The following is a 12118-nucleotide window of genomic DNA, read 5'->3' as shown; positions in this document are numbered from 1 at the left end:
GCTTCTTTACAACCCAGAGGCTGCAAAATACAGATGTAAGGAAAACCCCAGCCTGTACCCACCACCCCCTCCTGTTTAATCACTATTTCGGTTCTCCCCTGCAGTGCTGTGCCTTCCTGGGGAGCCCACGGGAAATCCTCCGCACGCTGCAGCCCTACAAATATATATTTCTTTCTTACAGCTTGGAAGGGAATGAAAATAAATATAATTGAAGTTGGGTTTTGCTAAGGCAGAGAGGAGGCTGCATCAGGGGAAACCCCAGTCCTTTAGCAAGGGCGGACAAACCCGTTTGCCTGCCCTGCCCAGACCCCCCCCAGGTACCTGGTGTTCAGTTTTTCCTCTGAATAAAGAATGGGAAAGATGAGGAAGAAAAAAAAGATGATTTATCCTAAAGGTGGGTGCGATGGGTGTAAGTAAAATGGGTGAGAACGTGAGAGCGAAGGATGCCTGGGGCTGTATGCGTCGGGGAGAGGGGCCTCGATCCCCTCCCCAGGGCTTGGTCCTGGTGGGGAAGGGATTGCACCTGCGTTGGATTTGGAGGAGCTTCTCTGGTATAAGCAGAGCGCGGGCTGCAGCGCGGTGAAGTAAGTGGGCAGCCCCGCAGCCAGCCCTGCACTAAAATTTCCCCTTGTCTCTTCTGTCCATCTCCCAGCTGGGAACCTTCCTGCCTGCAAGCAGTCACTAGCTTTATGATTTATGATGCATTTATGATAAAGTTGGTGGGGTCTGCAGCTCAGCATGGCGTTGCCCAGGCTGTTGCACTGGGCTCAAGGTGGAGCACGTGGCTGTAATCGGTGCGGGGAGATGGTGGTTGCTCCTTGCTTTGCCTTCCCCCTGGACAAGCTGTCCTTGACTACACACGTGTAAATACACAGTAGGACCCAAACCTGTTGTATTTCTTATTTTTTGGCTAGCTTTGTGTGATAAGTAGCAGTCATGATGTGCTGCCTGGGGGTGTGCAAACCCATGCCTTGAAAGCCTGCAGTTGCCGGTCGTGGGGTGCTGCAAGGGAGGGGAGCGATCCCCATCGAGCCTTTAAAGCCACATCATTATCTTAGAAGACCTCTATTCCCCCAAGGGATGGAAAGGAAAGGCTGAATCTCCAAAGCCCGGCAGGCTCTGGTGTTGTAAGGCCGCCAGCTCTTTTGCTTATGACTGTTGAGCGTTTGAGAATATTTCTTGAAGACGGGGCCCGCTTGTATGAAGCGGTGAGATTCGCATGGCTGGAGGCTGTCAGAAGACTGTGAGTGATGGATCTGGTTTTCCGTTTGTCCTTCAGAATTTAATGCTAAAGACATTTAATAGAGCTGGAAAGCTCATCTCCTCTTGCTGTATATAATCTGCTGGTGGAATATGGCCCCCAGGCAGATAAAAACTCAACTGCCCCTGGAGCGAAGGAAGAGTGGGATCACTGCGCGATGTTTGCGGGACGACATCTGCGTACCAAAGAGGTCGGGAAGAGATTAAATCTGTTGTTTACCTCGGTGCGTTACACTGGAGAGGTTAGGTTAGTTGTTTTTCCCTTCCTCGTAAACATCAATACATGAATGGTGCTAATAAGGTCAAGCGGTTTCCTTGGCAATAGCAGCTACCGGTGACACGCTCCCATGGGAGCCTTTGTGTTTCTGAGGACACAAGTGGTCCCTGCATGAGCTCGGGAGCTTCCTCCTCTCCTGCTGCTGAGAGGAGGGGTGCTGAACCATAGGAAAGCACCGAATCGTTCATGCCCGAGTGCAAAGTCAGTCGCAGTGTGATAACCCTGTGTGGTTTCGTTGCTTGGGGCAGCCCTCTCCCCGGCTCAGCTGCTGCCGCCTCCCCCGGTGTCCCCTCGGTCCCTTGGGTCACTTTTTTGCCTCTCCTCCGCAGCAGGTTTGGGTGGGTGTTTGGGTAGGTTTGGGTGGGTGTTTGGGCAGGTTTGGGTGGGCGTTTGCAGTCTTCTGCTCCTCTCCGAAGGACTGGTGAGCAGCAAGCAATGCTTTTGGCCAAAGAGTTTTTGAGCTTCTTTATGACCTCAGCAGTGCTTTCTGGGGCTTCCTGGCTTTCCAGCACAGCCCCTTGCTTGGGGGTGACCATCACCAGCCCTCTTGTTGGCTCCCAACCCCCCCAGGAGTGTAACCCTCATTTTAAATGAATAATCACCTTCAAAGACCAAACGGGGCTTGTGCGAACTTTTCCCAGATAACCCAGCTGGAACGAGCGCTCTGGAGCACGTGGCATCAGCCCTTTCGTGCCTCTCTCGTTCCTCGCCTACTGTTTTGATTCCCCTCGGTGTGGGCTCTTCAATCTGCGCAGAATGATTTCCAATTACATTTTTGTTGCTGAAGGCATAAATCTTCTCCCCCAGACTAGTTTCTTTCATGCGCAGGCAGAGCTGCGTGGTGCTGACTGGAGATAACTAACCAAGCCGGGCTTGGATGTTTTATGGACTCTTTTATTTTATGGTGGACTTTTCCTCCCCCTTTTGACAACAAATGACCTCAATCAACTTTAATATTCTAACAGCAGTGATTTTCAGTACTCGAATCCTCCTTCTAGGGCCATTTAAAGCTTCTGACCAGAACACCGTAGCACAGGGAACATTCATTACACATGGAGTCAGCTCCAAGCTTGTTTTGATGCTGATGGGCTGGGAAGGGAAGCGATCTCATGCTGCTTTCTTAAAAAAAAGCCACCACTCTTTACCGAGCCCACAGGATCATTGTCATCCTGAAGTGCAATAAATGGCTAATTGACCTCATCCTCACTGTGAGGAAGAGACTGATTAGCTAAAGCCCTCTTGTTTTTATGACTGTCTCTACTAGACCTGTGGTTTTTTTTCTTTTCCTATGAAAGTCAGTAATTTGGTGCAAGCTTCAGCATGCACGAATATATCAATAAAAGGCCTTTTCTAGTTATTTCGCTTTCTCAGAAGACACACAGAGATACTTTCACAGAGATACTGGCACAGCCTGTCTGTACTGGTGGAGCAGAGCTATGCTCAAGGGGTGCAACGTCTGCATGGGGCAAAGGGCTGAGGGATGTGGGGTCTTTCTCTGGAGGCTCGTCCTTTGCAGCGCAGCCCTGGATGATCACATGAGGGACCCAACCGCAGTATTTCACAGCAGGGAGGGACGGCTGGGATGAGGTGCTCCCGATTCGCAGCAAATCTGGGACAGCATTGGGCACAGAGCCTTGTATTTAGTCCTCTGCAGCCAAAAGTTGAGCTGGTGGGCTGCTAGCAGCCCCTTGCAGAAAGAGCCTGGTAGATGCAAAATATCTCCTGGCTGATTAATGTGTTTCACAGCAGGTGGAAGCTTGGCTGGAGGGGAAATGTGGCAGGAGCAACCTCCTGGGTGGTTTGTGTTGGTGAGGGAATTGAGCGTGCAAAGCATCAATAAATGATGCAATGCTCTAAATGCAGAAGTGCCTCTGGTTTATGAATTTGTACGGCCAAACTGGGGGTCCAGACGGATGCTGAGGGCCGGGACGGCTGGCTCCTATGCAAATACTTAGCAGAAAATAAAAAGCTTGCAGCAAGGAGCTCGTGATTTAAATAATTTAAACAGACAGAGGGGCCTGAGCCATGCGCAGGAAGGAAGGGAGCCCGGTGTTGAGCACTGAGGTACTGAGCAAATCAGTGCCTGACCTTTTAGAAGAAATTGCTGGTGTATCTTTTTTTCAAGGAGAAATCTTGTTCTTGATGAAATCCCCATACTTTGAGTTAACAAATCTCCATGGGGGATGTATTACTGGCACGCCAGGGTGACGTGTGCCCATGGCGGATGAAGTAGTGATGATTTGCTGCCCCTGTCTCATTGCCTGCCCTGGGTGCATGCACAGGCTTTACACGCTGCCTGTCAGCCTTTCCATACGAACAAAATATACGTGCCATAGGCTCCATCCCGCAGCCTGCTCCAGGCAAGGAGACCCCTGCATGTGACTCCTGGGGAGGGGGAGAAGTGCAGCCTCCCCCAAGGATGGGCTGATGGTGAGGGATGCAGCTGAGACCCGGCCAAGCTACTGTATCACATCTTGATTAATTTATACCTCTGCTAAAGGTACCTTATTAAAGTTGTAGTGACGGTGGAAGTAGTCCCCGAGTGCTGCAGGGAGTGAGGACAAACCTGCTCCCACCAGCACATTGGCTGCCATGCACTGTGCAAGCCCCTGCCACGGTTTGGGTGCTGGAACAAACATCGTCTAAACAGTCCTTGCTGCAAATAAAAAGGCATTTCCTTCAGTGCACTGAGACTGTATCGCTGGAGAGAAATACCCTCTGGAGCAGTATGCCATTCTCAGTATTCCTTTCTTCCACAGCAGTTTTGCACACTGGTGACATTTAAAATGTAAAGGATGATTTTATGATGCTTCTGTGCCCACCTTGTGCCCACCCTGCAGCCCATAAACTGGGCTATTTATTTCTCCAGCCAGCTACAGCGACCCTTTTTTTTAAGCGCCCTGGAGAACCCAGACCTGCAGCCCTTAGCACTGTTTTTTTGCTGGGGTGCTCCGGGCTGCCGGCTGTCATTTCATCTGTACGGAGGAAAAATTCAACACTGGGTCTTTATTAAACATTGTCATTTATTTTGATTATGGATAGCTCCTTTATTTCAAATAGAACAGTTTATTCACTGCAAAGTTTTTTCATGCCTGTTGGAAAGAGCGTTAAAAAAAAGGAAAAAGGCTTCAATACATGCAAATCATACTGAACGTTGCCAAATGTATTAAAAAGAGTAGCAGAGTTTCTTCTAAGTTACCTACTTGCGTACGGAGGAGAAACAACAACCGACAGCATGAAGCCCTTCTGGAAAAAGCTTCCCCGGTGCAGTGGTGTTAAATGAACGGAGCCAAAGAGACGACCAAAAAGTCTGACTGTGTTTGCACCCAGAAGAAGCAAAGCCAGAGGGTCACTGCTGCGAGCCAGGAAAACGATGCTGTAAAGCTGGTCAGGGATGGGCTTTGAACAGACAGAAAAGGGCTCCCTCTTAGCAAAGAGAGTCATGTTTGGTCCTTTGAATGTAAGGGAGAGGAAGTTTTTCACACTTTCCTGCCCTCCCCCAGGTTTAGGATCAAACGAAATTCTGGTTCAAAAGCCAAAGTGCCCATTCCAGCGCTGCTGCTCTGGGATGATCCATTTTCCATCAAAAATAAAATAAAATCAACCCCCCGTCTCTTAGACAAAATCAAAACACCATTTTAGAAACAAAGCACTTCTGGTCTGGGGGGCGATGGACACAGCCAAGTGACCCAACAGCCTTTCTGAGGCTTTGCATCTCCAGCCCAGCCCTCAGTGGCAGTGATACAGGGATGAACCTCAGGATTATTTTTTTCTTTTATAAACCTTCACTATTGTTGTGTCTTTTGTCAGCAACAGCAATGAACCTGTGCTGAGCCCCGGCTCCAGATTTTGCGGATCGCTCCCCAAAATGGATCAAATACTCTCAGCATTGCTGGTGCAAGCTCCAGGTACCACATTAAGAGCTCTGGAGTTATTCCAGCAGCCCAGCTGGTGGGAAACTGGATTCTACATCTGAAATAATACTGGGCAGGCACAAGTGCCAACCTGATTTCGGTAAGGCTGGAGGACGAGAGTGGCATCCAGGCACGCTGTGGGCTGGGATTTAACTCCGCACCAGGAAAACAAAGCTCTCCCTTTGGGCTGGCTCAAAATATTAAGAGAAAAAATTAAGAGGTTGGTGTGTGATCAGACTTTTGTTGTATCTCAGCAGATACGCCATTCATCAGCAACTCCTGAAGTCAGGATTGGAAAGGATTTAAGGTTTATCTCGGCGGCAGTCCTCTTTGGGGTGACTGCTGTCTGTCCGTCACGCGTGGGAGGGCAGCTGGGGTCTGGCTAGATCCAGTGCTAAGGAAAGGGAGCCCTTCCCTGCAAAGTCTGGGCACCTTTCTTCTCCCCTTTTGTGCTCTTCTAAGGGCCTCGTATTACACCGCCTTGGAGATGCATTTTTGAGAGGTTAAAAAGCATAGCACGTCACTAATGTTTAAAAATACCTGGCCAGCTTTTATAAAATACAAGTATTCAACGCTATCACCTTTATGTCTTCTTTGAAAAGAAAAAAGTTGACATTCATCATACGGGAGGAAGGCAACAGTCCAGACCCCCGAAGCATCCCACCGTGTGAATCGACCCTTTGCCAGGACCTCCAATGCTGAGGTCTTGGTCTTAAGTCATCCTTGCTCAATGCACCCACCCAAGAGCCACGGAGCCGGACATCATGTTTGCGGTGCCGCAGCACCTTGCTCCGAGTTGGGGAGCTCCCCAGCCTCGACTGTTCTGTCCATCTGCTGCAAGCCTATGTTGTCAGTCTTGCCTGGTCCAGCTCGCAGGTCCTCCTGGCTCTCGGCCAGGCCATCTTGGCTCTCCAAATCGCTTACCTGACCCTCGCCAAACTCCAGAATGGTTGGCAAATTGCCTTGCTTTGGGCATCGTCTCTTTAGACTGACCAAGAAGGGTTGTGGCAAGGAGAAGATGTCCACGTTGTTGCCAAGGTCGATCCAGGTGACGCTGGGGAACTTCTTGGGGTCTTTCAGGGTTTCGGTGAGGTCCCGTAGGATGGCTTTGGTGAGCCAGTTGCCGTTGAGGGAGAGGGTGGTGAGGTGGGGCAGCACGCAGAGTGCCGGCAGTAGCTGCAGCAGCATGTCATCCGTCAGCTCCGTGAAGCACAGCTCCACCGTGTCAATGTGCTCCGAACTGTGCTGGAGGTAGGACGTGACGCGGTCCAAGTCTTTCAGCGTCAGCGGGATGCCCGACAAGTCCACTGTGTTGTCCTGAGGCTTCCCCATCAGGACAGCTTTCAAGCTGCGGGGGAAGAAAAGGAGAGGGACATTAATGTGGGATGATGTCTCTCCTTGGTGGCATCGCTTTGGGCTCCCTGGCTGCTTCGGAGAGGGCAAGAACATGAGTTATTTAGGTAGAATGTTCAACTGGGGCTAACTATCTCTTCTGTGGAGGCCAGGAGTGTGTCTGTGCAATTGGGAGGCAGACAAACATTTCAAGGCTGTTTATTGATAGAAGATGGCCAGAAACAAGGAGACCATATTAAAAAACCGTAATTCAGAAAGAGTGCAGAGTTCTTTTCTACGCCCACTGCAAAACCCTGGAATAAAGAGGCTATCCCACTGCTTTTAAAGGTGCAAAAAAGGGTGAGGAAGCCCTTGATTAGATGGACAGGAATTGCTGGTGCTGATGAAGCACTTCTCACGCTGCTGATTATGAAGCTTTTTGAGCAGGAGGACACATGTTTGTCCTCTCGGCTGTACAGGTGGGAAACTGAGACCCCAAGCCAGAATGACTTTAGCCCAAGACAGCAAATGTAGGATAGACACCTCCAGGGTTGGGTGATTTGATGTAGTATTTCCAGTGTGTTACACCTATTACATTTCTTCAGTGTAGCTGCCGAGGAGATGAGCACTACGGAGAAATACTTAGATAAATTAATTCTTACGATGGCCCTACAGAGACTCATTAGCACGAGCTAGACTGGAGTTTCACAGGTCAATTTATCTTCTAAAGCGAATCAAAGAACACATCTCCAATGAGGACCTGTTGGCAGACTAGCGCTGCTGAGGACTTTTTGCTAATGAATTATTCTGAGTGAATTAGGAGGTGGAAGGAGCCTCATGCATGTTAATTGCATATGTCAACTTGGTGAACTTGCATGTCTCATCTGCTGTTGTGGCACACGTGTTAGCAAATGCTTTTGCCTTTCATTACAGCCTGAGACGGGGAATGGTTCTGCCCAGCACCTGTTGGTTTTTCTAGCTGAAAATGCAAACCAGCACTAACACTGCTTTTCTTAGCCGCCAAGCAATGCTTACCGCCGAGCAAGCCCACCACCTCCGCTGCGCAGATGCTCAAGTGCATCTGCTCTGGTGCCAATGCACCTTGTTTGAAATTTGTCTTGCATGGCACGGTAAGATGTTTTACAGCTAGTCCTACAATGTGCGCCCCAAGCCGTGAGCTGTTTGTGATCTGGGGGTGGGTGCAGGCAGCTGGTAAGTGTTGAGCTTTTCCCCTGAGGAGTTACAGAAGTAACACAGCTAGAGTTGTAAATTGTGCTGAGCTTTAATTCGTAAATAATGCCCATAGACAGAAAACTTTGCAAGGTGTTGTGAGCTCCCCGCCCTAGACTTTGGGGGAATAACTTAGAAAAGAGGCAGAGTGGAAGGAAATGAAGGTTATTTCTAAGTACCAAAGCATGTTACTGTTAACTGATCAATACTTGCATTCACCACTGGGGTCTGAGGAGTCTGCCACCAGCCACTTGATATAATGGAGACCTGCAAGTCAAGGAAGAGTGAAATTTCTGCAGTTCCTATGGAAATAAACCCCAAAAAAATGCATGGGGGGTGTGTGTGTATGTGTGTGTGTACTTTCCAAAATCACCATCACCAGAATAACTTTCCTAAATAATCACAATCACAGGAAGGCTGAAAGTGCTACAACCTACAGTTAAAGAGTTTGCTCCAAGCCAGCCTGTCTCGAGGTGTTAGGAAAGGGACAGGGAGAGCAGAAAGCCTGGATCAGCCCAGCAGCAGAAGGGGACGTGCTGTGAGGTGTGTCCCCCCATGAAGGATGGCACTGGCGATGCATGTGTGCATGGGCATGAGCTACGTGCTCTAGTTTGACTGAGTATCTGTAGTCATCAGGAGGGCAAGGAGATTTGGGAGCATGAGGGGTTGTACAAGGTATTGTGAATGTGTGGGTGATGATCTGCCATGGATGTCTACTCTGCCAAGGGTACGGAGCTATTTGCAATGCCTTACTTGTCTTTCACAACCTTGTGGAATATTAGCTGCCTGCATTTGAGTCAACAGGCAGTGATTTGCAAATCACCGCAGGAGGCCACCTGGTTTGGTGGGGCAGTGCAGCTGATGCAGTCAGCCAGGCAGCTCTCTTACCAGGACTTACGTTGGTTTTAGCAGCAAATACAGAAGAAGCTGTGGCAGGGCTGCCCTGACGTCCTGCCTGCCATCAGATACATGCATGTGTACCGGTTGAGAAAGCAACTGCATTTGCACTTGGGGTTATGCTGTTGGCCAGATAATGTAATGCTGTGGAGGACTCGGGGCCAAGACGTGGCTCTGCTGTCTCTTCTGGACATGTTTTTTCCAAGCTGCCCATGAGAGCTGACTGTTATTTCAAACAAGGGGTAAAATGAGAGCTTTACTCCAAAGGTTAACAAGAGATTCTCCAAATCCAGAGCTACTCTTCTGCTCTCTTGAATGGCACAACAGCCATGTACTGGGTGCCCATGGCCGCAGGTTGGCTATGGAGACCTGGCTATGACCCAGCCGAGCCGGGGTGAGAGCAGGCAAACTCCTGGGTGCTGTTTTTAGACCAGAAACATCACACAAATCCCGACCAGATTGTGATGGGGAGGCTGGGAGGGGTGAAAGATCTCTTTTAGAGTTCCCTTGGTGATGCTGGATTATGCTCCACGGTCTGTTTAGCAGTACTTTGTTCTTACTCCTCCTTTGAAGATCTTATTACCAGGAAGAAATGGATGCAGATAAGCACTGGGATTAAAGTCAACTTCCATCTAGAGGCTTGGCTAAACACTAGGAAAACAAGCTCTCTCCCCAGTTTCAATTTGCACTTAAGCTGTGGCTTCCTGATATTGCACCGTGGCAGAAAGGGAGGTAATTTCACACAGCCTCCTCGGCTCGAGCCGGTGCCGAAATCGGAGCTGGATGCAACAACTGTGCAAAAGGCCTTGATCATCACCTGGCTCTCAGATCGCAGTCGTTTCACATGAACTGTTTGTTTTCAGGGAGCATAGGAAAGAACTAAATTTGTTTTTTTTTCATTTGTGGTTCCCTCCGTGGCCCAGTGCAACCCTCCTGCTCTAACAGAAAGGCACCTGCCTGTCGTGCTGCCAGCAAAATGACTGAATTTCACCTAAACTAGGCTATGCAATGTTAAGGTCTCCTTAAGGAAATCAATTCCCCCCCGCCTTCATGCCCCAGAAACCGCTCAGCTGCTGTGCTTATGTTATTCAGGGATTTTATGTTTGAAGGAAGGAGCTTGTCCTGGCTGCGGTCGCTGCTGCCGGGGGGGCATTGCTGCGGGCCGGAGCAGGCTCGAGCCAGGCGGGAGGGGAGAGACCAGGAAGGACATTGCAGGATCTAGGAAGAGAGCGAGTCTTCCCAAAAAAATGCTCAAATGGCACAAGTCCAAATGGCAGCTGTGTGAATTAATTTCTCGTCCTTAAAAATGTGGGTTTGTTCAGCACTTGGGCAATTTCTTTACCACCATTAAGAAGAGTGATTGACTTACTTCTTATTAACCTTCTAATTCTAAGTACCCGGGAGACCCGAGGGTGATTTTGATCCATCATCCTGACTGCAGCCCGGGCATAAAGAAAGCGTTGGGATACAGCATCAGGCGAGTGAGCTGGGGCAGCTCAGAAAGTGCTATCGGCTGTGACCACCCTTGTGCCACAGGCTGGGGCAGGGTCAGTCAGGCCCTGGGCTGGGGGAGCTCATCGCTGCACAGCAAACCCAGTGGACCTCGATGGGAAGCCATGGGAGATGGGGAGAATGACAAACATCTGGGATATCTTACAGAAATATCACCCGTTTCTTAATTTGACAGGTAGCCCTACCTACAAGGCTGTGCCAGATCATGAGAAATGTGTTGTCCATTGGTGGGGGGAAGAAAAAAATCCACAATGGAGTCTCAAGAATAGAAATCAGGAGAAAAGGGATGTATCCAGCATGGTCAGGTAGGACGCTGAGGAGGTGGGTGATTGCAGGAGGGGCAAGATCTACAGGAGCAAAACCAAAACAGCTGGAGGCAGAGGGAAAGCCATTTCCTTCTGCGTATGGCACCAGGAGCAGAGAAACCGGAGAGCGGCAGCACGCTGGGCTTTTATGGGTGTGTTATTTATTTAATATGTGGTTTTGCTTTTCCAGCTCGGATGAAATCCAAGAGGGTCATTCCTCTGGCTTTGCAGGAACAGCTTTAGCTGATAGAAAGTGAAGCCCTGGCACAGAGCTCTGCCCCTGCAGGGTCCTACGCAGCCGAGTGGGATTTTTGGGTTCAAACACACCATCCCTACATGGGCACAGGCAATCCAGCGGGAACCGTAAGCACAGCTGGGTGCTCCAAGTCTCTGCACTTGCTTCAGGCACCCTAGCAAGAGAGTTGTGGTCTGAAGAGAAGAAACCAAACCAGCCTGATGCTGAGCTGCCCTTCGCTGTGTTTTTACTATGGGCTAAAAGCGGGCTGGGGCTTTACCGATAAACAGAAGCCCCAGTCTATGATCACCCACGGCAGGCTCTGAACTGGTGATTTAGGCCCATTCAAAGGCACACAAATCTGACTGGAAACCTTTTTTTGTAAACAAATCTTGGATCATTAAGTGTGTGCCTGTGACTTATTACACACATCAGCCAACGGTTGGGTTGGGGTGGGAGGAAAGGCTAATGAGAGCTGCTGCTACTGTTTATTATTATCAGCACGTTTCAGTTGCTGGTTTGCCCTGGGAAAGATTATTCACACAGGCTGCTTAGCAAAAGGCTGGCCAGACAACTTCTGTAATTTTAATTTTTTTTTTAATTTTGGTGCCATGGTGCAATTAGCACTTTCCCATCTGGGCTCCTCTCAGCCGCAAGACGCGGTGAAGCTGGGATGCATCTGCTACGCTCCTCTACGTCACCTTAAAACTGCGTCACCAAACTTGCACGGCAAAGTGGAGAGGGGCGTGACAGATAATGCTACTGGTTATTGGATTTATTCCACGCTGTGAGCTGGACCGTACGCAGGGGCTGGAGGAAGGGGCAGAGCTTGGGCTTGCTCCCTCATCCCCTTCCCCTGCCATCGGCACTAAGCCTGGCTTCGCAAGGGGGCAAAGGCATAAAGCTGTTTTGCTCACTCCAGTAGCCCAGGCTGCTCAGTCTAAGCCAGGGCAATTACTAACTTGGTCTTTGTTTTTCATGCAGGTGCAGCTGTAGGCAAATAGCTACCCAACCTAAAACCAGCCAGAGAACAGTTACGTCAATGAATTGATGCAAATCCCCTTCGCCTTCGGTAAGATCCTGAGCTGCTCTTCCACAGGCATGTGTTTTAAATGAAAATTGCCAGGGTGAATCTAAGTGTCATTCATCCAAAGCA

General features: G+C 49.5%; 1 protein-coding gene across 1 annotated transcript in view; it reads right to left on the bottom strand.

Annotated features, from left to right (window-relative positions):
• Positions 1 to 4551: 4551 nt before the first annotated feature.
• Positions 4552 to 12118, bottom strand: part of LRRC75A (leucine rich repeat containing 75A) — a 94959-nt gene continuing 87392 nt past the window's right edge. Inside the window, exon 4 of the mRNA XM_059829321.1 lies at positions 4552 to 6799. Coding sequence (XP_059685304.1) covers positions 6214 to 6799 — 586 coding nt within the window. The 3' untranslated portion in view covers positions 4552 to 6213. The remainder of the gene's footprint in view (positions 6800 to 12118) is intronic.

This window comes from Gavia stellata, chromosome 25, assembly GCF_030936135.1.
Source record: "Gavia stellata isolate bGavSte3 chromosome 25, bGavSte3.hap2, whole genome shotgun sequence".
In the NCBI taxonomy this organism is placed as follows: domain Eukaryota; kingdom Metazoa; phylum Chordata; class Aves; order Gaviiformes; family Gaviidae; genus Gavia; species Gavia stellata.
The sequence above is the reverse complement of the archived record's forward strand: the minus strand, read 5'-3'. Positions and strand labels throughout refer to the sequence as shown.